Source organism: Sturnira hondurensis, unplaced genomic scaffold, assembly GCF_014824575.4.
Source record: "Sturnira hondurensis isolate 20B ecotype Veracruz unplaced genomic scaffold, ASM1482457v3 Scaffold0006849, whole genome shotgun sequence".
Classification (NCBI taxonomy): Eukaryota; Metazoa; Chordata; class Mammalia; order Chiroptera; family Phyllostomidae; genus Sturnira; species Sturnira hondurensis.
Genome location: NW_028079480.1, coordinates 2,902,741 through 2,929,848, shown reverse-complemented (window position 1 = coordinate 2,929,848; position 27,108 = coordinate 2,902,741). Strand labels below are relative to the sequence as shown.

Here is a 27,108-nt window from a genome sequence, read left to right as displayed (position 1 = left end):
GATATGGATTTTGTTAAGGTCAATACCGGCTTGGAATTTCCTTTGCCAAACTGGAGGTCTAGAAGATCAAAGAGGTGTTTGTTTGTTTGTTTGTTTGTTTTGGAGATGTGTATTGGACCTAATAGTGGAGGGGCCAAATTAATAGCCCTACCCTCTCCTGCCACAAAGGACACACACCACTTCTTGTGTGTTTTGTAGAGTTTGTCTGGGAGGGGATGTTTAACGTGCATTTATTTTCATGGTGATGGGTGGCTCAGGAATTCAGGTGGGTCTTGAAGTCACTGGTGGTACTTAGGAACTCAGGAGAGAGCTTAGCGGCAGAATAAAAACCGAGTACTCCTTCTTTAGAGTGGAGTTTGTGGAATTAATGTTACTTGAAGAGGTATCACTTACACAGGATTGCATTCTTCACAGTGACTACATTCAGAGAAAATAAGGACAGTTCCACTGAGGGCATGTGGCACTGGCTTTTTAAGATAATTTGTTTGTAATTGCATTTGTTATTCTGTGAAGGGTTTACGAACAACATGTTTCTGAAATAGCACTAACTTTAAAGAATCAGGACACAGCATATTTTACGCTTTCATTTATTTTTCAGTCCTCTGCAGAAATTGTTCCTGGTGCAATATTTGTAAGACCAACCTGGTGGTTTGCAATTTTGTGAGTATTAGGTTTTATGAAAAGTCCATTCTAGGTGAGCACAGCGAATGATAAGCGCCTAGGTGCTTTCATAATTTAACATAGGAAATGAACCACGGCAGAGGAGAGAGGAAGAAGGTAGAGACTATGAAACACAGAGATGGCTCACTCACTGATGCCTCTGCTCAACCTGTCAAAGTAGGCAAATGCTGTGGCCACAGAGGAGAGAGGACTGGGCACTGCCACTTCTGAGCCCCTTAGTGCCTGCTGCCAAATGGCCTTGTGTGGCTCCATCAACTAGTGGAAATTTTCAGGGGCTTAAGAGTACAAACACTTGCCTTTTTCAGATGGGGGAGGACTGCTTTCTGTGGGATGAATATAGTTTTCATCTTCATCTTCTACAGGGACCACGTAATCAGCCTAAGAGAAATGTAGGAATGAATGAGAAAAATGCTGTACATTCATAGGTTGTTGTGAGGGAAGGAGTGATTTTTAAAAAATAATCTTTACTGAGATCTAATTTGCATACCATTAAATTTCTCTATGTTATAAAGTGCATAATTTAGTATTTTAGTACAGTTAGAGTGTGAAACCATCACTGTAATCTAATTTTAAAACATTTTCATCACCCCCAAAAAGGAACACTGTACCCAATAGTTACTCTGCATCTACCTACCCCTTCCTGTGACCTAGTCAATCAATAATCTACTTCCTGTCTAAAATATTTGTTCATTCTGGACATTGCATGTAAACAGAACATACAATATGTAATCCTTTGTGACTTCTTTCACTTAGCATAATGATTTTAAGTTCCAACCACATTGTAGCATATACCACTACTTCATTCCCGTTTGTGGCCAAATAGTATTCCACTGTATGACTATACCACATTTTATTTATCCTTTCATCAGTCAATGGATATTTGGGTCATTTCCACTTCTTGACTATTATGAATAATGCTGCTATGAATATGCATGTACTAGTTTTTGTGCGGATGAACATTGCTCTTGGGAATGTGCCTAGTGGTGGAGTTGCTGCAACATGTTGTAGCTCCACGTTTACAGTCTGAGAAGCTGCCAAACTGTTTCCCACCAGCAACGTATGGGCTCCCAATTTCTCCACGTGCTCACCAATCCTTGTCGTCTGTCTTGTTGACGCTAACCATCATCATAAGTATGAAGTAGTATCTAACTGTGGTTTTGATCTGCATTTCCCCCCATGGTTAATGATATTGAACATCTGTCTCTTTGTGTGCTTATTGGCCATTTGTACATCTTTTTCGGAGAAAAGTCTATTCAACTCTTTTACTCATTTTGAATTGGGTTCTTTGTCTTTTTATTATTGGGTTGTAAAAATTCTTTACATTTTCTCAATATAAATACCTTATCAGATATATAATTTGCAAAAATTTGCTCCCATACTATAGGTAGTCTTTTTACTTTCTTGGTGGTATCGTTTTATCTATTTTTCTTTTGTTGTTTGTGCTTTTGGTATCACTGCTTAACCCAGGGACATAGAGATTTATACCTATGTTTTCTTGTAAGCGTTTAATAGTTTTAGCTCTTGCATTTAAGTGTAAGTTTTATTTTTAGTTAATTTCTACATATGGTGTGAGACAGAGGACCACTTTTATTCTTTTGCTTGTGGCTATACAGTTATCCTAGCACAATTTGTCTAAAAAAAAAACTATTCTTTCTCCATTGAATAGTTTTGGCACCTTTGCTAATAATCAATTAATTATAAATATAGGGAGGGAGTGATTTTTACACTGATCTTAGGTCATCAGATCTCAAAAGTGATTTTACAACCTGCTTTGGTAGGTAACCAAGGTGGGTACTGAAAGAAACATAAACCAAACATTTATTGAGCACTTATTGCCAGGTGTTCATCTGAGTACTTTGTATGTGTTGTGTCACTTAATCCCTGTAACAACTTAATAAGGTAGGTACTGCTATCAGCTCTTCCTGCAGACTAGGGGTTTCATCTCTGAATGCCACCACTCCGCATCTTAGAGGAGGATCATGGAGGAGCAGAGAGAAAAGAAGGTGGAGGAAAGGAAGCCAGGTGGGGGCAGGGCAGAAAAGCAAGGGAGCATGAAGACAGGGAACTCTCAGAGGAGAGAGAAGAGTCACAGGAAACCAGGGGAGAGAAAGAGGGTAAGAAGAGGTGCACAGATCCAGTATCGATATTATACCATATGTCTCTAGAGATCGAAAATTCTTACAATAAGGTCATACATACCATTTTTAGAGAGAGAAACAAAACACCCATCCAGCATCACATTGGCGAGTTAGAGGGGGGCAGTGAAGGGGCAAAGTGGTTAACGCTGAATGGAGAGCGGGGATGGAGGAAGGAAGGCCTGCCTGAATCCAGACTGTCCCAGCACCTTCCACCCTTCCCCACCCCACACCCTGCCTTCTACTGGATCAGGGAAGCCGTAGGACAGATTCACTTTACCTCATCCTCAAGGTCCTTGGGCCTGGGTGGGACTTGAGGTCTCTGCAGAGAAGTTGGAGCTGGCAGAGTGGAGGTCAGCCTGGCCTTAGCAGAAGGCCAGGTGGGCTTAGTGGGAAGGGTCTGGCTGATGGGTGGAGACTGCCTCTGGCTCGATCGATTGTCTTGAAAGGAACAACAAACAACAACAACAAATCAGGGGCTCCCGGTCATTCCCTGGGGGAAATCACTGAGATCTAGGAAGTGCAGAACCTCTAGCACCTAAGCAGCCACAAACGATTAATCAGGGCATTGCTTAAAAGAATAAAATAACATGTTACGTAAAAAATTTCAACTGCCCATTGACTTACTTACAAAAACTAGCAGAAGATCCTCATCAAAAGCATCTTCCCAAGGGAGAGATGGAGACCAATTGGCTCGGGAGAGCTGATAGCCCAGCGTTGTGCCTAACAGAGTGGACGATGACCTTGGCAAGGTCGAGGTCTAAGAGAACTTGCTCCTCTATGGGTTCACTTGCTCTATGAATCTTAAGGGCAGAAATACTCAAATTCACTTACACATAAGAACCACCTGGGATTTTTTTTTAAATGCCAAGGCCCATCCCAGACATAACCAGTTTGAACTTGTAGGGAAAGACCTTGCGTTATAGATTTTATAGGGCGCCCAGGTTATTATAAGGTGTACTCAGGGTTGTGACTGCTCATCTGGGTGAACTATGGCCCTCCCCTCAATGATTTCCCTCAAATCATGGAGAATCCATGAGCTCCCCTGCCCAGGAATGTCCTCAGCAGGTATCAGGGGAGGGGTCCAGGCTCTGAAGTGAAGGGGCTCTGAGTTCAGTCTGCTGCTCTGCTGCCCACCAGCTGCACTCCTTTGGGCTAGTTATTCATTATTCAACCTCTGTGGGACTCACATTCCTCATTTTAAAAGTGAGGATAGCCCTGGCTGGTGTGGCTCAGTGATTGAGTGCTGGCCTGTGAACCAAAGGGTCACCGGTTCGATTCCCAGTCAGGGCACATGCCTGGGCTGTGGGACAGGTGTCCAGTAGGGGGTTCATGAGAGGTAACCACACATTTATATTTCTCTCCCTCTCTTTCTTCCTCCCTTCCCTCTCTCTAAAAGTAAATAAATAAATACAATCTCTAAAAGCAGGATCATCATGTCCACATCAGAGGTATGGTAGGGATCAGGAACAGAGCAATGAAAGCAGCAGGGGCAGTGTGTCTGGCAGAGTTGACACCTAACAAATAGAACTGCTGTTGCCACCATAAGGTGGTGGATGCCATCTGCCCAGCCAATTCTGTGAGCACAGATTCCAACGGATGCATTGTGGGAAAATCTTCAGGAGGGCACTTATCTTGCTGCTCCCATTACTCTGTCAGTTTTTATAGTTTTATTTGCAGCTCTGGGAGTTTACTTAGATTTCTTAATGTAAAATTTAAGTCCATCAGAATTTCAAAACACAGAAGACAGGCTTTGAAGAGCGTGCCCTTGATGGGCAACTTCACCACCCCAAACTGTGGCCTCTTGGTCTGTACCATGGGCCTAGCACGGGCTCTCCATTCCCAGGGTTATTGTGCTGATTCAACAGTCACTTAAAAACATGGTGGGCGGTGTGCAGAGCGGAGCGGTGAAGAGTGTAGGCTTTGGAGGCTGAATGGACTCACTTGCATCCCAGCTCCACCGCCACGTATAAAACCTTGGCCCATTAGTTCACTCCTTTGAGCCTCCTGTGCTTTGTAAGGTGATGGCCACTGGGAGGGTTGTGGCAAATGCTTTGCTCTAGATCATTGAGAGGGCGATGCAGGCTGCAACTGAAAATCATGAAATTGTAGACTAAGAAGTCCGGGGGTATGTCTGTCTGGTTTGCTGCTGGATGCTCAGCCCTTAGCATAGGTCCACCACACAGTGGGTGCTCAGTAGATGTGGCACGAAGCAGCCGCACCTGGTGGTCTGAGGAGGCAGTTAATGGCAGTGATAATGGACAAAAAGCCCTTTACAGGTAAGGACGCTCTGTAGAAATGCGAGTATCATTGTGATTGTCACTGACACACACCCCTCCTAAGACTGGAACACAAATTTTTTCTTTGGGGACATTAAAAACCACACTCGGGCCTGGAGGCCAGCCCTGAGCTGTGTCCATCTAACCCATGAGGCTAATTCTAGGCTTAAACCTCCTCTCTCCACCTTTTCCCCTGGTTAAAAGTCCACAGTCCTAGGCAGCCAGTGTGGGGGTGGGCATGGAAGAAGGAGGGACTTTAGCTGACACTGGGTTCCTTGGCGGTCATCTTCTTCCTGTGTAGACGTCTCAGGAGAAAACTCAGAACCTTGTGCACAGGAAGCCAGAGGAGAAGCAGGGGCTCATCTTGGGGTGGATTTCTCAGACTGGTGGGAGTCGGCAGCAGCCATCAGGGTGCGCTGGTTTATCTTTTGCCTGTTTCCACTACTCCTGATTTGGGAAGGATACTTCCCCCCTCAAATGGGCAAGTTTGCCACCTGGGGTGCCATCACCTGTGAGCGACCGGATGACCCACTTGGAAGTGAGGCGAATGGGAGATTCCCTCCCAACCTCAGCTTGGCCCCCTTTCCCAGCCCCCACGTCCCCACTGAGCACCCAGGGACTGAAGGCGTGGCCTCACCTACGTACTCGCCCCTGGCGAAGGGCAGGGCTGGGTGAACTGTCCTCGTCTCCTGCTCCACGGGTGGCGGCTCATAACTGTCCTCCCCCGTTTCCTCGGCGGGCAGCACGTACATCTCCGAGTCTGAGTGCTCGTCTGGGTTTTCATAATCGCTGTCCTGCAAGTGCAGAGGGCACGCTCAGTGCCTGGCCGTGCTTAGTGGTCAGGACAGCCCCGCCTTAAATGGCCAGAGCTCCTCTCCGCTGTGGGGATGAGGAAGCAAGGCTTGGACAGGCTGGCCACCTAGTGTAGCAGCCTGCAGTGGCTGGTCACGGTGTGGGGAAGCTGGAGAAACAAGTGGACTATTTAACCCGCAGGGGGGCCAAAATTCTACGTGGGCGAAGAACAGTTGGAGAGGAAATATGTTCTAAGAAGACAAAAAATAGAGTAACTGATAGGTTTTGTTTATTATGAATGCTGACCATTGAGGAAAACCTAAGTTTAATAAGGAGAGAGGAAGGGGACACACAAGAATACATAAATACCTTTGAGGAGATGAAATTTAAAAAAATTAAAAAAAACAGAGCTGGTAAACCAGCTAGGGGCTAGGCTTCAAACGGACTCAGAGTCCACTCTCTTTCTCTTATTAAATATAAATTTTGTTTAAGTTAATAGAAAAATACATCAAACAGTTCAGAAGGCTGTAATGAAGTCTCCTTCCCAGCAACTCAGTTCCTCTCCCCAGAGGCAAACAGAATTACTTGCATCTTGTGCATTTTGTTTGGAGATACTTTATATATGTAGCATATATACAAGTGTATTTGGTTGAAGAAATGTCTGGTTCGAGAGTGAGAAGGTCCTCTGACCTCTGCATCCACTGCCCTCCACACCACACTGTCTGACCCAATGCACGATCCACACACGATTTCCAAGTGAATGGATGATGTTCCTGCCCCGTGGCCTGTCTACTTTACTATAACGCCAGTGCAGGTGTATGTGATGCAGGTGTAGTGTTTCCTTCACTGCTCCGCCCTCAGGGCCTGCAACAGGGCCAGCACGTGGCAGGAGCTGTGTGTTGGAATGAATGAGTGAATTAACACAAGAGTGAGGTCTATGCTTTCCTCCTCAGTCTATAGGGCAATGGAGAGGAGTAGAGTGAAAAGTGGGAGAAGGAAGGAGAAAGGAGACTGAAAGGGAATGGCTTGTCCTTGTCCTAGAGTGGGAGAGAAAGTGTATGGGAGATGGGGTGAGATAAGAAAATTCTAGTAGGGGCATTTTCCCAAACCCCGATCTCAGCAATAGCAGATGGGCTCAATAGTCCTTCCTGAACATGAACATGAATTTGGGCTGAATAGAATAATGATAGTAATAACATTATTCTTATAACTGAAATTTCTATGTGCTGCATACCTCATTTATTCCTCACCACAATCATGAGATAGTTTTTAAAAAAATCTTGTTTTATAGTTGAGAAAACTGAGGCACAGGAGTTGAGTAGTATGTCTGCAATCTGTGCTCTGGAGAAGTGAATGACTGTTCTCAGGCAGGGCTTCTAGGAGGAGAAGTGGGAGGGAAAGTGGGGCTGGCTGGTAGGGGAGAGGCTTAACAGGGCAAGGGCCTGGCTTCCCACGGCTAAGCTAGTCTAGCATGAGGTGGCTGGCACCCTCCTCATCCAAGCCCAGTCACAGCTGGATGGCCTCTCAGGGAGACATCAGTACAAGTGCTGAGAAGCGGTTGCTTTAATGAACATCTGGAAAGTGAGAGAATCAGCAGGCGCCCAGACGCAGGTGTCCGATGGGAGATGGTTTGGGCATACCACTTTCTTTCAGTTTTCACGCAGCAGGGATGGGACTTCTGTGATTTGATCACCTGGAGGCTGAGGAGCAGTATGCATCCCAGGGAGGACACTGGGGTCCTTGCAGCCCTGAGTGCTGGCAGCCTGAATGAGAGGACCACTTCGGCAGAGGTGGCGGAGAAGTAGAGGAAGAAAGACTCTGTGTCAGCTGTTCCTCTGACGCTGGGCTGCCTACCAGATGGGAACCCGCATGAGGACAGCACCGAGACTGTGTATCCAGGACCCAGCATGGGACCTGTTAGAGGTCGGTGCCCACTACACAGCCATGGATGGATGGATGAATAAGTTGAGCTGCTCCCTGGGCTCCGAAGGGACTAAGGAGGATGGAATGGGCTCTCCGGGCAAGTGCTGGCCTGACCTTTCATCTGGAAAATCTTTTTTTGTGGGAGACACATTAGGAGCCCCTCTTGCTTTAAACATGGGGGAATGCATCAAATGCCTTTTTAATCAAGAGAATAAAAAAAGGAATGTGCTTAAACTTCTGAGGGCTTAAAAAAAACTCCCCCTCCCCCAAATTATTCTAAATTCTGGCAAACAAAATTCTATCATTTATTCAACACTTAACAAATGCAATATGCTGGGCAATCTGATGGAAACTTTGAAGAAAGGACTGTGTAGTAAGACAACATTTCAAATTGCCCATTTATTCATTTAATCAATTATCAATGATTGAATGCCTACTATGTGCCAGGCATCATGCTGGACTCTGAGCATGGTCCCTGCCCTCATAGAAATTATACTCTAACAAAGACACCCAATGGCACACAAAGAGTGAATAATAAATAACAAGTAGATCATCAGACAGACAAAGAGGCTACCACATTCAGGGTCCTGAGACAGACAGCACTGGGAGGCATGAGTCTACCTTGGATGGGGACACCTGAAGGGCCTTGAGAAGGAGACACTGAAACCAAGCCTGAAGGACAAGGAGGAGCTGAGCGACTGCAGAAGAATGGAAGAAGGCTCTTTGGTGTCTCCTCTTTTGCCTTCTCATGTTCCTGCCTGAGGAGCATGGGTCTGAAATAGCTGTGGCAGGCAGGAGCTTGGCATGTTGGAGAAACTGCAGGCAGGCTGATGGGACTGGGCTGTGATGAGCCAGGCCCTGTGGAAAGGGGGTGGGGCCAGGACAAGTCCACAGGGGCCAGATTTCGTTGAGCCTGCAGGTGTGAGCAACAAGTCCGGATTTCATTCTAGTGTGATGGGAATCCAATGAGGGAAAAATACCTGTGAGTGAGTGTTTTCTCAGTCCTTATAGCTGGCACCTCGATTTTGGTTGTTTGACTTTGGGACACAGGTCATTTCCTCCTCTCCAGGTTTTGTTGTTGTTGTTGTTTTTGTTTGTTTGTTTGTTTTACGCCCTAAGTCCGCGCTGTGCGGTCTTTTTACCCAGCTAGCAAGCTAAATTTTCTTGGTTTCGCTCAGGATGAGGACCAGCTTAAGTTTACCTAAGACGTGGCTCGGTATGTGCGGCCAGCAGGGGGCGCAGGTGCAGTGCTTCTGAGGGCTCAATGGTTGTGGGGCTCCGGGAAGTAACTCCTGCCCAAGTGACCTGTAGAAAGGCCATCTCGACCCCTCTTTAGATTAAAAAAAAAAAATCCTTTCTCTACAGTTGAAAAGAACGAAACTTCTGTCTCCTAGTACTCTGAGTAAACTCCAGGTGGTATACACAGTGGAGCTCAGGTTCAATTCTGGGCACTGGACAGGAGTCCAGAGTTCTCATCTTGGGACACTATGTGACTGAGCAACAGTGGGCAAGTCATTTTCATTCTCTCAGCCTTAGTTTTCTTGTATGGTGTGTTGTTGTGTGGAGACCCTATTCGATCCATTTCCAGATATAAAATTCACAGATTGGAGCAGACTACTACTCTGCATGACTTAGATATGTGAGGAATAATTGTTGCGAAGAAAAGTGTTTAGGATGTGTCTGTCCCTGTCAGACTCCGCCTAAGACACAAGCGGCTGCTGGGGTTCTGTGGGTTGTAAAGGCACCTCCAGGAGGTTTATAGTCAATTCTGACATACCCTCCCCCACAATGTCATCATGGCCTGGTTCCTCTTTCTCACTCGGTGGCTGCCGATGCCCTGCTAAGGTCAGCTTGGTCACAGCAAGCACCTGGGGAGTTTAAAAGCCTGGGGTTCGGGTCTGACAGCCTGAGAGTGAATTGTGGAGCTGCCAGTTACACTCTCCAGGCCTTGGTTTCTTCACCTGTAAAATGGGTGGGGACGATATTCAAAATGTTTTACTTTGGCGCTAAAGAATATCCCAAGGCCCCCTGGTGTGCCAGGACTTTATTCTTTAGTTGTTGGTTTATTTAGAGCTCCCGTGTAGAGGCCAGGAGGGTCTGGGCACTGGGGAATTCAGGAGAGAGGCTTTTGAACTGACATGGAAATATTTAAAAATTTTAACATCTGTTTTGGCCATGCTGGTGAGGACTCCGAATGCTAGTAGAAAATGGGGATAAGAAACCCTACTCTCAGGGCAGCATTGAGGACCAGGCGAGGTAATACATAAAAAGTTCTTAGCCCAGCAAGATGCTGGCTCAAGTCAGCCAGTGTGAGCTTACTGCTGCCTTGTATGCAAGTGGCCCTTCTAGCCCGCTATCTCTCTTCTGTGAGGCACAGCCGGACACTAGCATGTAATCCAGAGACAAACCCTTACAAAAGTCTCCCACAGGCCCTGGTGGAAATGGTACCCTCCTGGTCCCAGGAGCAAATACTTACAAAGTCATCGGACCACTGCTCCTCTTCGTCAGCGGGGCTCTCTGAAATGGCATGTAGGAAGCAGAATGCACAAACATAAATCTCAGCCGGCCAGCTCCTCACTGTCCACAAGCACCTCGCACCTGCACACACTGCCCTTGGGCTTCCCGGTCTCCTTTACTTGACCTTGAATGTCTGTTACAGTCATCTGATATTCATTCACTTTTGAATCATTTTTTAAAGTCAGTTTCTTAAAGCCAGCAGAGAAGTCCCACTGGGGCAGAGAAATAGTGCGTCTGACCCATGTCTTTTTTTGTCAAGGGACAATTTTGGAAACCTTAGAGTAACCCAGCCTACAATCCATATTGTATTGCTTCCAAGGATTTCTTTGAAGCAACATGTGGATGGCGTGGTAGGAAGAGCACTGGACAGTCAGATAGACCTAAATTCTCATGCAGGCTCTGTTCCCAACCCACTGGAGAGTGGGCAGGAGCAACTAACATCCCTGGGCCTCAGTTTCCAGATTTATAAAATGAGGAGATAACTTCTAAGATCCTCTCTCGCTCTAACTTTGACATTGCATGATAAAATTTGTATCCAGTGCTTTACTACATGCCAGGCAATGTTGTTAGAGATTTGCAGTCATTGAGCTCTCTTAAAAAAAATTAGTGGGGAAAGCGAGGCCTAGAGAAAATAAGTCACTTGCCCAAGGTCAGATAGTAGGCCCAGGCCCAGGCCCAGGGCTGAACAGTCAGGCCCAGGGCTGAACCCTGCAGGCTAACTTCCAAATGCTCACTCTGCACCCCACACCATGCTGCCTCGCTGACTCTGAGCGCCATCCTGGGCTCTGCAGGGGCATAAACATGGACATGACAGGTCTTACATATTTTTTGACTTTGGAGAATAAAATTTCCTTTGTTGTCAGAATCATGACAACAAAAGGAAATATTTGAAATATATGACCCTTTTTTCTCCTAAATGCATTTGGAGTATGAGAAGCTTAGCATAAACTGAACTTAGAGGTTAAATGCAATTTACTCTTTTAGGTAGGCTATCAGCTAGATGTAAGTGCAGATGGCAGGGCGTCCCCAATGACTGCACCAGAGGGTCCCAGCACCCTTCCCGTCCTCCTGAGCAGCCATGGCTAGAGGGCCCTGTGGGTGGTCCCTGAATCCCCCAGAACCTCAGCAGAGCCTTGTGTGGCCATTCCTATCCTCTGCCCTCGCCAGCCACTGACTCCAGCTCAGGGTGGATTCCACAGAGGCCCAGGAAAGGGATTACAGAGGTCAGACTGGGCAGGTGGGTCTTTGGACCAGAATGGCCAAAGTTTAAGGAATGGCGCCCTCTCGTGGGAAAAAAAAACATGATAGGTGCTAAGAAGGAACTTCACTCTACAAACAAGCCAAATAATGAATGGGTCAACTTGGACATTAACAGAAAAATAATTCTTATTAAGTTATTCTTTGGGTTGACTTATACCAGATTATAGTGTACTGCGACCACTGGGGTTTGCCAAGAAGAATGGGTGATAAGTCCTCTTCCCATTAAGACAATACCTGGCACATAAGTTTGGGGATAATAGAAAATTGACACTTAAGGTGATAAAATGTTTTCGTTTCCACCTTTAAAATAGAAACCTTTATAAAATGCCTTTATAAAACACACTGGCCTGCCTCAGTCAAGTGCATTTGCTGAACCTTTGGTCAGTGAGTCAGGGTCCAGTTTGGGATCGGTTACTGGTGAATGTACTCACAGTAGCCATCTAACTAGTCTTCCTGTCCCTGTTACCTTTCCCCTCCAATCGTCCTTCCTACTGTTTCTAGTTATTTCCTTAAAGGTTGGATCATGGTCTTCCTTTCCTCGGGGGTTATCAGGGGCTCCCTCCGGAGTAGAGCCAAGACTCCCTAGCAGCACATTCAAGTGCCTCGGCCTCCGGTCCCTCCACTGAACCCTCCCCTGAACTCTCCACTGAACAGGGCAGCGTCTTCCACGTTCACTTCCGGTGGTACCAACAGCTTGTTCCTCCCATCCTGCACTTGAACTTGTGCCCATTTCGGAGCAGAGGGTTCTCTGCTCTGCTCATGCTCTTCCTCCTGCCCATCTTCCTCCTCCCACGGAAATACCCGTCTCCCCCTCCTCCATAAAGTGTTCCCCAGTCCCTCTGGTCCCAACCTATCACTGCTTTCCCTAGACCCTCTTAGATGCTGCTGGCACCTCGATGTCACATCTACGTCATCCTGCCCTGTGCCACTAGGTGTTAGGTGCTGTTATGATTGTTTCACAGTCCGGGAAGCTGCGCCTAAAAGAAGTTGCAAAGTCTGTCTGAGGGCACATGGCCAGCTGGCGTGGGAGCTGGACTGCAGGCCTGGTTATCTGTTGGCTGCTGTGGCTGAATCTCATGTGAACCACCTGGCTCTCCCTGAGCATTCAAGCAAAACCAAGGAGGAGCAGTCATGGCCCAGTCCAGACATCAAGTCACACTGAGGCAGTAGGGAGACCAAAGCATCTTGTGGTAGAGGTTATTTGATGGTACTCCCCCCCCAGCTACCCCCCTCTTTTGGTTCCACAAGGAACTCACTGCATCACACTGATATAAAGTCACAACCTTGCAGGCCATTGCCCAGACTGAAAAGCATGGCAAGCCAAAGCACTAGATCTAAAGTAGTGGGTGGGTTTCCAGTCTCTCAGGGAAACCCCCACAGCGTGCAGGGCGTGGTTTTAGGACCAGGCTCCCTGGGTTCCAGTCCTGGCTCTGGTGTTTGCTGCCTGTGTGGCAGTGGACCCGTGTTTTAACTGTTTAAAGTCCAATCGCCTCACCTGTAAAACGAGGATAAGAACGGTGAAACCTCATGTTTTTATACAGTCAAGTAACGAAACACATGTGAAGTGCAAGGCCTAACACACAGAAAATGCTGTATTAATGTTACCTATTGTTGCCTCAGGTATTGACAATTCTTAGTAAACCCTGAAAACACTACCAATTCTATTTCACTCTAATGGCAGCCATGCAGCACGGCAACCACAAAGACATACATCCAAGGAAGCCTCAAGTGCAGTGGGTGAAATTTTCAGGAGGATAGATTCAAGTTTAACATGGGCTGGGTGGTTCACTTTTGGGTGTGGGGTTTCATGCTCCTGCCGGGAAGCTGAGGTGCTGGTTGGGCCTCCGTGCTGGGGGAGACTTTTCTATTGTGTCATGTACCTGTTTGGGGGCTTGTGCTGCACTGACTGTGTCATAATGTCATGCCACACAGTAGAGGGACTCCTCCCCTTGCCTGGCGGAGGCTTTGGGGTTCACGTGGCCCTCCCACGCCTGTGACACAGCACCTGCTGAGACACGTGACAACAGCCACGATGGCTCCCCTCTCAGCATCTGCTCCAGGCCAAGACACGCAGGGTCAGGCTGTCTTGCTTAAAATTTGATTCTGCCATTTGCTAGCAGTGTGACCATAGGCAAACTGCTTAGCTTCTGGGCCTCAGTTTTCTCATCACTAACATGGGCGTTATTAGTAGTACCTACATTCTAGGGTTTTGAGAGAATGAAAATGAAATGACACACGGAAAGCACTTAGATGAGTACCTGGCATAGAGTGAGAGCCCGGTGAATGATTGACTTTCTCCTTGAATCTCGCAGTAACATGAAGGATAGGTGGTCTTATCTCTAGATCAGGGATCTGAGGCCTGAGGAAGCTACAAACTTTCCTTGGTTCACACAGTGCTTAGTGGACAGAGCCAGGATTCCACCCCAGGCCAAAAGGACCCCAGAGTTCAAGGTCTTCCCACTGAGCCACCCTGTACAATAGTAATGAAAGACCTAAAGTCTAGGAGAACAACTGTGTGTTAGACACTCCAGGGCAATGTAAAATTTCCTGAAAAGTGTCCTGGCAGCTGGAAACATGGCCAGGTGCTGGGTAAGCTTGAGAAGGGTGCACTCAGAGAGAGGGCTGAGAGACTGCATGAGACTCTATGTCAAAGATGGAATTGAATTGGACCCTGAAGGACCAGCAGGGCTTGAGTGAGAGAGTGGAGATGAACAAGGGCTTGTGTGTCAGCCCCAGAAGCAGAGCTCAGCTGAGGGATGGGAGGGGGCATCCGTAAGGCACAGACATTCGCAGAATGAAGGACCTGCACTGGAGAGTCATGGGAGGGTATGCCCAGAGGGAAAACAAAGCGGGATTCATCGCCAGCCAGGGGGTGTTCCAGCCACAGTGGACACCGTGGTCCCAGTGACAGGGTGGAGATGGGGAGGCTGACAACGATGGTGCTTGAATAACTCAGCCATGGAGAGACAAAGGCTGAGACAGACCAGGGAGGGGAAGGGATGGCTAGAAGGACAGTGAAGGGCTCTGCAGAGTGATCTTGGTGGAAGCGGTGAAGGGAGAGGATGAAATCAGCCCTTTGGTTCGGGGCCATCAGCAGGACCAGGGACTATGGGGCCGTGCTGGTGACATCCCAGCCATGGGCTTTGAGGGGTGTGCTCCACAGCTGCATATCTGACACACAGCCCCAGCTGTGACTCTGACTCCACTCTGACTGTGCTTTGGGCCACTGGGTCCCCCCATTTCTTCTTCTGCAGAGTTAGTGGTGGGATGCAGGGAGGAAAGAAGGCAGGTGGACCAGGTGTGGTGGTGGGGACAGGTTCAGGGAAAGAACAGAAAACAGGCTGCAGGGGAAGCCATGAGGGGCAGTCCCACCAGGTTCACCCTGAGAAGAGAAAGGAACGTGACTTAGTGTGAGGGGCTGAGGCCAAGGCCCAGTCTCAGCCTGGCTAGGAGAGGTGATTGAGCCTAAACACATCCTGGAAATTCCCTTTGTTGGTATGTTTGTTCATTCCTCTCCAGGGCCCTATTAGCAGGGGGTGGGTGTGCATAAGTGGGGGACATAGTCCTGGCTTAGCCATCATTACCTGGCTGTGTGATTTGGGGCAGTCACTTTGCCTCTCTGGTCTCCAGTTATCCCTCACATGAGAAGCTTGGAAGGGGTGACCTTTCAGGACTTTCTAGGCTATAAAATACCTTTCAGTCCAAGTTTCATTCCTCCATTCTCATTCCCGTGAGGCAGGCCTGATGTACACTCAGCTCGCCCCCCATGAACTGTGTTGATGCCACCAGTTAGAGTATTAATGAGGAGGTGGAGAGCCAGGTGGATGCTGGCTTCACTAAAGACACCCGGGTAGGGGCAAAAGCAGGGTTACATTTCACTTCTTTTGAAGACAAAGGGTTTTTCTGCAGTGACCATTTACCCAAGAACCCCTGTCCAGGTGACTTCCCCTGCCCCACCCCCACGGTTGCTCTGCTCTTGTCCCTGCAGGACATCAGTTGTGGGAGGGAAGGTGGACCTCCTGGGGACATCCCAGCAGCCCTTGGATGGCAGAGCCCAGAGCACACAAGGAGAGGGGCCTTATTCAGTTCTGACCTCTCCAGGCTTTGCACAGTGACCAGTGGGGCTTCTGCAATGACCCCGGTACACTTTGGGGTCACCATGACTGGTCTCCCCGCCCCTGCCTCCTGAGCCACACCTCGGACTTTAAAGTACAGGGAGCTGTTCAACCATGAAAGTTTCCAGGAATTGGAAAGCAGGTTCTGGGGTTAATGTCAGAGGCTCTGGACCTTCTGAATAGTAAGAAGTTCCCCAGAAAAATGTAACCATCTCGAGTCGGGTCAAGGAGGAACCCTGTATTGAGGGCCTGGGGTGGGCTTCCTGTGGTGGCTGCTGTAACCTTGGCATGTTACTCCACACTCCTGAAATGCATCTTCTTCACCTGGGCAGCCAAGGTCGTCGGTTCCGTATGACGGTGCTAATGGGAGCGTACAGGAGCTAACGTCTGTAAAGAGCCTGGGTTAACACCCAGAACGAGTAAATACAACACGTTTTGGATATCTTCCCTTCCCAAATACCAGCTGCTTGGGTGTAATGCATTCTGCCCAGTGGGCCGGGAGGTCCCTGCAGGCCGTGGTTGCCAGGCCTGAACTGAAAGCAGCCAGCTCCTTCCTGGCCTGATCTGCATCTGCAGATAATCCAGGCCTCCATTGTTTGTCCAGTTCAAGCTTTGTGCTACTCTCTAAAGGAGAGTGGGGACAGTGGGGACTCTCCTACTGACCACTAGGGGGCGCTGGTCCTTTCCATTCTCTGCTTCCCAGAACTCAGCATTGCCAAGGTCAGCACACTTTCCTGGCTAGAGGGCGGAGAAGTCATGTGCTTCTGTGCCTGGAAAAAGGACATAAGTCCAGCACCTGGGGGAGACAGGTGGGGCTGTTTCAAGTCTGCACAGGCCTCCAGGGGGCACCTGATTCTCCTCTGGGGCTCTAGAAGTCTAGTGGGTTATGGTCTCCAAGCACTGGCACCTTCTAGGACCCGAAGACTCTTTGGGTTCAGGAGGAGCTGTTACGGCTGGTTGCTGAGGCCCTGAGCTTTCAACTGCTCGGGGTCCCCAAGGCTCAGAGGAAGCAGCTGGAAATGCTTCTAGGACGTGGGTTGGGGTTTGGGTGGGGATGCAAGGTAGGTACTAACTGCAAATGGTGTTGGTGGTTTTGCCAAAAACCACCATCTGGGTGCTAGGTTTCAGAGCAGAGGAAAGCAGGCAAGGCCCTATTGGTTTGGTGAAGAAATAGGGTGAATTTCTGAGATCCTTCAGTGGATTTGTCTTTCAGTTCAGGAGCAGCAGGAAGGACACAGTTGGTGGATTATAGCAGGGTTTCTTAAATTTAATATACATCCAAACCCCCTGGAGTTAAAACGCAGACTTCTGATCCCTTAGTTCTAGGGTGGCGCAGAGATTCTGCATTTCTAACTCGCTCCCAGGTAATGCTGGGGCCGCACACTAGCGACTGCACTTTGAGTGACAGAGGCTTAGAAGACCCAGCTGAGACCCAAGACAGATTAAGTACAAAGTTGAAGATGCAACTTGCTAAAGCCAGGAAGGTTAGGAGAAGCTTGCTTTATCATTGGGCCCTGGGCTCCAAAGATTTGTAGTTCTGTGAGTGTCCAGTATTAGCAGTGGTGGGAACCGACTATGCTTCTAGTTCAGCCCCTGCGCAAATGTGTCGAATGTGTCGTACAACAGAGGAAGAGAAGAGAGTGCGTTGGCTAGGGTTACACAGTCTTGGGGTGGGACATTGAAGGACCTTGTATGCAGGCTCAGTGGTTTGCTGTTTCTCCTGTTGATGTAAAGCCATGAGAATATTTAAACAAAGGTATTTCGGAATGCTCTCTGGTGGAGGGTGAAAGGACCACGTGGGATTAGGAATTAAGGGGTCTTCTTAGAGGCTTTATACAGACAAGCAGTCTGATGACAGGGGTTGGAGCTGTAGCTATGTGAATGGAGGGGGACAGACATATTTGAGAGATACATAAAAGCTATAATTACTACGATTTAGAGGGGTTTTTTTTGCAGAGCGAGAAGAAAGAGGAGGAATCAACGATGATTGCTGGTGTGTGGCATTGGGCAAAAGGATGAATAAATGATGAATACCACCTGTCTTTTGCCCCAGTTAAAAATACAAAAAAAAAGGAGGAGCCTGGGTGAGGAATGAGCAGGCAGACAGTTGAATATGGGGGATCATTAGGAGACCTCCATCCTGAAATCAGATGTATCAGTCTACTTAAGTTTCTGAGAGTTGTCCCTAAGCTCCTGACACTGGCGTCCAGCATCTCCAATGCTGTTGGTTTATCTACAAAATGCCACATGTTTCTGCTTGTCACCCAGGACTTGAATTAAAATGTCACCTCCTTAGCAGAACCTTCTGGACTACCTAAGTTGTGCTCCCATCCACAAGGGTTCCTTGTCACGGCACCCTCCATTTTCTTTCATAGCAGGGACCACGTTTGGTCATTTATATTTACCTTTTGGCATTCTAATTTATTACCTGAGCCCCCATTAGTCATTGAACACCTTAAGGCCAGGGATTATGTTTTGTTCCTGACTTCATACCTGGCCCAGTGAGTATCACACAGGACACACTTGTGCAATATTGGCTGGGGGAAGCATAGCACGTGCAGAACAGCTGAAGCACCAGGAGGTGTTTATTCCAGAGAAGAAAACATTCAAATGACTCAACTTCTTAATTCTATCCTTGAAGTTATACCAAACAACTGTTTCTACTTTATTTAAAATTTAAGACTTGTACAGTGTGTCCATCAGGACAGACTTATGGAAACCCCAAGGAAATGGATCACAGCTGTACTCCTCCAGGGCTGCCTGTCCCTCAATGGACCAGACAGGTTTGGGAGGTCACCACAGGAGATGACCGAGTGGAGAGTGGGCCTCGTTTGTGGTGCATGGTGTCGGGGGAGGTCTGAGCACTGTATTGGACGTTAGGCTATATGACCTCTGGGGCTCCTTTCAAACCTGACACTTCATGATTTCATCATTTTTCCGTCAAACCTTGGGTACTTAACAGGTATAGTTTGCTCTGTTTTCTTTTTTAGAACTTGGAAGGAAGAATGAAGATTTTAATTTGTTAATTTGTTTTTTTTTTAAGCTGAGGTCTGTATGGATCTGTCCATGTTCAAGAAATCTTTACCTATAAGCCATTAGAAACACATTTTAGACCTATCCTCCCAAGGTATCTGTTTGAGAAAGTGAAAGTATGTTGGAGAATTTACCTGGCTCATCACTGCCATAAAAACTACCAATTTCAAGACTAATTAGTCTTCCCTGACAACGCTGATCCTGGTTGGGATGGTGGTGTGGGGCTAAGTTTGGAGAGGACCGGGTAACTGTGCGCCATCGATCACTTGTTCCCACACTCCCCGCAGCCCACCCTTTCAGATGTCCGTTTTAACAGTTCTTTATCCAGGAGCTGTCCCTGCCCCACACCCCTCAAACCCCCCACACCCCCCACCTCAGATTAGATTAGATACTGCTGTAGAGCGTTGTGCTTCCTGATCACACTGATCCGTAGTGGTTTTTAACACATATCTTCCCTTCTGGTCTATACGTGCTGTACGTGTGGGGCTATACCTGTCTCATTTAGCACCGTGTTTCTGCACAAGACCTTGCATGTGCCCAGCACATGAAGATGCATAAGAAATGTTTGATAAATAAATGAGTGGATGGATGGATGGGTGGATGGATGGGATTTGGTCATTCTTAAAATTAGGATGGGCACCTTTTGTTTTCATATAAGTAGAACACAGTTCCCTTTTCAAGAGGTAAATATAAAACAGTGAATTAGTCAAGAATCCAAGTATTAGAAATACTCTTACCAGAGGCATAGTCCCTTCGAGGAACACTTGGAGGCGCTTTGACTTTCAGCCTGTAGATAACAACCATCAGACAGTCAGTGGGTAGGACAGCGGTTGGCAGGGCCCAGAGTATAAGCAGATATAGAGATGAGGGACGGAGAACTGATAGAATAAGGGCTTCTTTCGGACCCTCGCACTGAAAGGCTAAATATATTGAAAATATAGTGAAGCCATTGATGAGAGGTCCCCCCCTTCCCTCCCCCTGCCCCCTGTCCCCTCTCCCCAAGGCACAGTGTAGCTGAGACTTGGCAAAGGTGAAGCCAAGTAGAGAAAGCACTTCCTGAAGCCAGAGTACTCGTAAGCACTGAGCCCAGAGGTTCAAGGAAGATAAATGACAAATGCTGATTTATTGACAGGAAGTTAAGGGAAGATGTAGTCTATTCTAATAAATAATTTAATAAGTGTGTTAAGTGGAAAAATTAGTTGTAATGAGCACTTTGGTTATAGGTTGGACTGAAGTTATTTTTGTGCCATTAAACCTGACGAACAAGTGAGCAGTGAGTGTCTCCAGGTTGGGGGTTGTGAAATTTCGCTCATTTAGAAGTGGAACTGTTTTACGCACTTTCAAAACTACTGTAGTATTTATCTTTATACACAAATAAAATGTTCTGAATATTCACAATTCTTCCCCACTCATGAAAAGAAGAAAATTAAAATTACATTTAAAAAATATATCTTGATTTTAAGCTTTTTGTAAGTAATGGCAACATCATTCCCTTCCATTATTAGAAATGGGTAAGGTTTATAGTAAGTTATTATTTTTCCTAATAATTATCTATTTAATTTAAGAATAATTTACTTAATTGAAAATTTTAAATATATAGCCTTGGCTGGTGTGGCTCAGTGGATTGAGTGCTGCCAGCGAACAAAAGGGTTGCCAGTTCAATTCCCAGTCAGGGCACATGCCTGGGTTGTGGGCCAGGTGCCCAGTGGGGAGACCTTAAGAGGCAACCACACATTGATGTTTCTCTCCCTCTCTTTCTCTCTCCTATCCTCTCTCCAAAAATAAATAAGTAAAATCTTTAAACTATTTTTAAATATATAAATAAAACTATATCTGCTAGACTTTATTTGCTAAAATATCACGTGCATTGGAAGCATCATATAAGGTAATCATTGCATATAAAACATATTTCATCTTGGGGGAGAAAGTTTGGAAATTCATATTTGATTACAAAAAAAACAAGATTTATAACCCAGAGTTGTAATGTTGTGAAAATAACAATATATATATTTGTATAGAAATTCTGCTTTTTGTTTCCCAAAGATTCTCATGTCTATTATCTCATTCAGTTCTCATGATGAGCCAGCAAGGTGTGCCAGGCAGATGCAATCATTACACCTATGATTAGGTCCAAAGAGAGAGAGATTAACAAAGGTGCTGTAGGGAAGAAAAACAAAGACAAAACTGGGTGTGGTGCCCCCAAACTGGGTCTCTTCAAGGACAAACACAATTTCAAAAAAGCACAGACCAACTATTACCCATTCTTGTAATCATTTTGTAAAAGAAAAGAAAGGGCATTTTAATACCCCTGAATGTATGAAGGTCACTGTGTCAGAATGAAGGACAGACTCGGGAAAGGACTGTCAGTCACTGAACACTGACCTGGAACAGAAGATGGGGCATGGGCCTTAGCAACCAGCAGCTGCACACCAGCCCCCAGCACTTCAAGGTCCTTATTTTCTCATTTGGCCATGGACCAGTGACAACTCTGTCACGGTCTTGTGTTAAGAAACCAGTGTGTTCAACTGTGCTTCCTTCCTTCAAGGTGTCACCTGTTGCCCGTCTATGAGTGAGAGCTAAGAGCTGCATGTCACTTAGAACCAAAAGGCCATTGACTTCACCCAGGGTACAGACCGTGGCAGCCATATTCTCCAAGCTGAGAAGAAACACAGTTTGTCCAGTGTACTGGGGACAATGGGTATAATGCAATAGAAACTGTCTGGAACGATTTGGGCCCCATAGCTGCTGTTAGTACGACTGACCATGGGATAGACATTTTATACAGAGGCTTCAAGCTATTGAGAAAACTGGTGTATTGTAAAACTGGTCACTATGGACTCATCTAGGATCACTAGTGATTGAAACAATGACTGGCGGGGTCCTCTCACTTCAAAGAGATTCTGAAATAATCAATGACAGCAATCCCACCCCTGCCCCCGTCACAGGACAGACCATGAAGACATCCCCCTGCTCTGTGAGATGACTATTGCTCCACAAGCAGGAGGCCATTTTAACTCTCTTATGGTGATCACTTACACATACTGAGATGACTCACTTATGTCTTATAGTCTGAAAACACCACAAAAACTGATTTCTTACATTTAAGTTTAGCAAAGACCAAAAAAGAATGAAGATACTCTGTTCTGAAGGCACAGGGAAATGTAGTTTCACGTACTATTGGTGGTACAAGATTTTTGGAAGGCAGTTTGCTAGTGTTAATAAAAACTTCAATGGCACAAATCCTTTTACCAAGAAATTTCAGTTCAGGAATTTAGCTTTCTGGTATATTCAAAGTCTGCAGAGGATATTTATTGAAATATTATTTGTGACAGCTAAACTGAAAGAAATAACCCTCAAATTTTGATTTTATCTAAATTGATATTACCAAATTGCCCCCCCAAAATGTTGTGCAAGTTTATACTCCCACCTCCTTTAAAAATTGTCCAACAATATATGGTTGGATAAATGAACAATAATACATTTATAGTACACTGTCAATCAGCTGTTTAAAAGGGAACATGGGCCCTGGCTGGTGTGGCTCAGTGGTTGAACGCTGGCCTGTGAGCCAAAGGGTTGCTGGTTCAATTCCCAGTCAGGGCACATGCCTGGGATGCAGGCCAGGTCCCCAGTAGGGGGCGTGCCAGAGACAACCACACATTGATGTTTCTTTCCCTCTCTTTCTTCCTCTCTTCCCTTCTCTAAAAAATAAATAAATAAAATCTTCAAAAAAATAAAATAAATAAAAGGGAACATGGTTTATTTTCCACACATGAACAAAGAAAGTTGTCCATGATATAGCATTAAGTAAAATCACTAAAGCAAGTTGGTAGAATGGTTTATGTAATATGATGCCTTTCATGATGAAAATGTGTGTGTGTATAGGTCTGTATATAGCTAGGTCAGTGTGTGTGTGTATATATATATATATGTATGTTAGTATGTGTATGTGCACATGTAAGCTTATACATATATATCAAACTCACACATGACAATGTGGATTTATGGGGAGTGGGTTAAAGTGGGGATATGAAGAAGTGGGAGATTTTGACTTTATACAACTCTGAACTCTTTGATTCTCCCCTACCCCACCCAACTGCCATGGATCCATATTACTTTCTTTAAAACTTATAAACTTAACAGAATAACATTTCCCCTTTCCTCTTGATTTAGATTTTGACTGTCAAATGCAAGTAGGTACAATTTAATATATACTTTCCATTCCCTTAAAAAGGGTTTAAGAGTTTTTGGTGTGCAGGAAGGTCTAAAATTCTAGTTTACTCTCTCCAAGTGCCAACTGAAAACACCATTGAAGGCAATAACTGAAAAAGCAGAAATCAAAATATAGAAAACAGGAACTGCATCCTAAAGAAGCTAGAGCTCTGTTCTTGGAACTTCTCTTTTGGATTTCTCCAACTGTGTCCTCATGGTCCTTAGCTAAATGGTTTTGGAAGCTGATTCTCCTGCTTTAAACAACGTCATTTTGACACTTGCTCAGCACCCGAAACGGCATCAGGCACATTCTGAGCAGGGAGGGGCACTTCGGGTGGTTCTCGAAGTGCCCCGAGAACCACCCGTTCACTCATCATGTTTCCTGATTGCGGTTCTGAGCGCTGTGGACTCTAGCCACGAGCAAAAAAAGGTTGCATGCCAAAGAGGCTGCAACCCTTCACTCGGGTAACAGAGAACTTGGTTTTCTTCCCCTAGCACAGGCTGGCATGAGATGTTATTCGAGTAAGTGCTCATATGGCGCTATGAAGTCTAACTTACTTTTTGATTTTGTTCATTATTCCACCTTCATTGTTCTTAATATCATGGACCATCTTTTGAAGTTGTCTGTAAGAAACAAAATTAAACATAAACTATCAATAACTAGATTGATTTTCTTAAATGTTTTTCTGGCCTTAGAGAGAGAGAGAGAGAGAGAGAGAGAGAACCCTACAATAAAACTCCCAAATAGCATGAATTATGTTGTGTTCACTTAAGTTTAATCAATCATATTTAGCTAAGGTGACCGTCTACTACTTTAGCAGAAGAAAAGGGTGACTGATCCTGTGATTCTATAAGGAAAGTGGTCATTGGGCCACGTCCCCATCCGTTGGATGTCAGGGCCAGTCTCAGGTGGCTATGGAGAGGAGTTCTGATTCCCAGGTCTGTCTGTTCTGAGGAGACAGGTGAGGCCGAAGCCCTCCTATCCTATCATAAGCCTCACTGTTTATCACGCACTGTCCTTCAAGCTCCTGTGTTGCAAGGATAGGGCCACCTCGAAGCACACAGTATGGGCTGAAATCAGGCCCAAGATTATGTGTTGTTGTTGTTAACTTTACTAAGTAGAATCTGAAAAAATTGTCATTTAAAATTTGCACACATCGAGAATCCATAAAGAAAATGATTAGTGAATCTGACTGCACAGATATTTGAAACTTCTGGAGAACAAAAAGCAAGGTGTACAAAATCAAAAGACAATTGACATGCTGGATAAAATACTTGCAACTAACAATGATAATAATTAAAATTTTTGATTTACAAAGAAATCTTACAACTCAGTAGAAAAAGATTAACAATTCAAAAGGAAAATAAGCAAAAGATGTGAATGCATAGCTAACAGAAAAGAAAAGCAAGTGTTTAACAGACCAATGAAGAGGTACTTAACATCAGTTATAGTTAAAGAAATCTAAATCAAACAATGTGATATGTTCTGCCTATCAGACTGGCAGAACTCAACATGTGTGGCCGTGCCCACGGTTAATGAGGGTATAAGAATACAGATATTCTTGGGGATGTAAACTGTTACAGTTGATATCTATCAAAGTTTAAAAAATATCCATGCCTTTGACCCAGAAATTCCACTGCTAGGAATTGCGTCATGAATGTAGTCATAAAACTATACCATTTTGCAGATATCCACATTATATACATATAAGCATTAGAGGTGATAACCCTAATCCTTTCTGTCTCCCTGCTAAAAAGCATGGAAACAACCTACACACCCATTACTCACTAAAAGGGAAGTAGTTCAATAAATTTTGATAAAACTATGCAATGAAGTAAGACAAACCCATTTTAAAAAATCTGTGTTACTGATGTACAAAAATCCCCAAAGAATTTTAGGTCAAACAAATATTAAAAGGTTAAAAAATTATAAAAATCCCCAAGAAAGATCAGGTTAAACAACAATTAAAAAGGAGAAAGAAAAAAGAAGGCAGGACGGTTCAGAATAGTATGCAGCCTATGCCTTTTTGTGGGGAAAAAGGACGTACACATGCATACACGCTGCTGTGTACGTAACTCTTTAGAAAGGTACTCAAATCGTCATTAAGAGGTTGTTTTCCAAGCCAACTTCACACAAATTAGAAAAAGGTGCCCCTTTTTTCTGGGTGGACACTGCACAGACAGGCAACCAGGGCAGGGAATTTCAGCCCCTGTGGGTCCTTACAGTCGGAGAATGAAGATCAGTGGCTCGGGTGGGGGCAGGCACTTATAGTTTATGAAAAGGAGACTTCTACTTTACAATGAAAATTTTTCTATACTACTTGAACCTTCATAGCATGGCCTTAGTATATGCCTTTTATTATCTGTTTTGCATACATACACAGAGAAAAATGTTAGCAAGGTTGAAGTATAGGGCCATGTTTTGAATTCTTCCTAATAATTTGCTATACACACACACACACACACACACACACACGCACAGTTCTGCCTTGAAAGAGTAGGACATTTGAATTCACCTTTCAGTCAAGCCTTTCCTTTGTTCTCAGAAAACTATTTCATTAGGTTCTTCAGTTAACAAAATGAAAAGATTGTACACAGCCATTTGCCTGGAGATTTTGCTGATTCAGAAAGCTAAGCCTTCTGTCAGATAATATGAACAATGGTGCACATTAAGCTCTGAAATCTGGGAGAAATATTCTCCAACTCTGTAGGATTTAGAATGGATAGGCTGCAAAGCTTTTTGGTGCAGATGGAGCCATTTAGAGGATAAGAGACAGCTTGTCAGGGGCCTGGCCTGGCCTGTTGGCGTCCTCCACTGAGAACTTGAGGCCCAATAACCCACCTAGGTTGACGTTCTGCCGTAGCTGTTTACTGGGGCCATCAGGCACCAAGGTGGTGGGGCGAGGTAGACATTTCTACTACTCACTATCTGGGGGAAAGGAGATTCTCCGAAAAGGAATGGGAACTTAAACTGCGATTTTAGGGAGCTCTTTCTCCTTCCAGGTCTGATGACCATGAGGAGCTAGAGTCCTGAAGAACATATACAAGCTAAAAGGATATTCAATGGTGGGGAGATGGGGAAGGACAGAGGGGTGGCAGGGTGGCCCTGAACTTGAGGCTGGGTCTGAGCCTCAGCTCTGAGAAGAGCCATACCCAGTGCCATGGCTAGGAATTTGCAATGAGATCACTCCTCTATCCTGTTCCTGAATCTTCAGCAGTGTCCTGTCGGTACTGCAGCCTGGCCTCAGCGGGGCTGTGGGGAGGAGCATGTTCCACTAGCAAGGAGGAGTGGAGCACAGGAAAAGGACAGGCTGGAGGGTAGAGGCAAAGGACAAGGGACACTGTTTTCCAGACATCCTTAGGGCTGCATCTTGGGGAATTATCTACATAACTAGGGGATCTGCTGCGGGGCCTAACTTGGGATGTGGGTAGGGGTCAGTGCCAAGTTGTAATTTGGATAGCAAAGGAAACTTAATCACATGTTATAGGCCCAGTTAGGGAAGCTGGGCTTATTGACCTCATACATGTGAACTCAGCAAAGCACCAGGCTCAGCAGCAGAAAAAAGAATGGAGTGAAAGAAAAGGGGCCCATCAGAGACACACAGAGGGTCCCCCAAGCTGGACCCTTGAGTTGCCTCAGAACCCTACAATATTGTGGAATTTGTTCACATACACGCTGTGTCCAACCCCTTCCTCCTTTTCCTGAGGAACCACAGAGAAACTCCGAGATACAGGAATGGGGGACAATTAGAAATAGGAGGTCTGGTCGTGGAGAGAAAGAGATTGAGAGACAGAGGTGGAAATGTATTGATTGGGAGGAAATTTCATCATTTCAAACAAAGATCAGAGGTCAGCTGTGGGTATAAGCTGCCCAACTGCGTGGAGTGTTGTTAGCCAAAGTTAGTGCTTAACCAGGTCGAAGGGAAGAATGAGCCAGAGTAAAGGATCCTGTCAGAAGTTTGTCAAGAGCTGGGCACAGGCAGTGTGATAGGCACCCAGGGGCTGATTATATAAACGACTTTGCTGTAGGTATAGATAAACATGTTAATTGTTGTCAAAGAGTTTAGTGTTAATTTTTTCATTTGCTCAACTTGGTATTGATGCTCCTTGGCATTTGCTTTTTATTATCTTACTAAATTTATTACAAGTGTAGTAAATTTTTAA

The 27,108-nt window shown here is 45.6% G+C and overlaps 1 protein-coding gene across 1 annotated transcript in view; it reads right to left on the bottom strand.

Moving 5' to 3' along the window:
• BLNK (B cell linker) overlaps positions 1-27,108 on the bottom strand; it is a 79,355-nt gene that overhangs the window by 27,006 nt on the left and 25,241 nt on the right. The window contains exons 2-7 of the mRNA XM_037050846.1: positions 23,503-23,568; positions 19,473-19,522; positions 10,287-10,327; positions 5,733-5,889; positions 3,097-3,257; positions 978-1,059 (exon numbers count right to left, since the gene is read on the bottom strand). Coding sequence (XP_036906741.1) covers positions 978-1,059; positions 3,097-3,257; positions 5,733-5,889; positions 10,287-10,327; positions 19,473-19,522; positions 23,503-23,568 — 557 coding nt within the window. The remainder of the gene's footprint in view (positions 1-977; positions 1,060-3,096; positions 3,258-5,732; positions 5,890-10,286; positions 10,328-19,472; positions 19,523-23,502; positions 23,569-27,108) is intronic.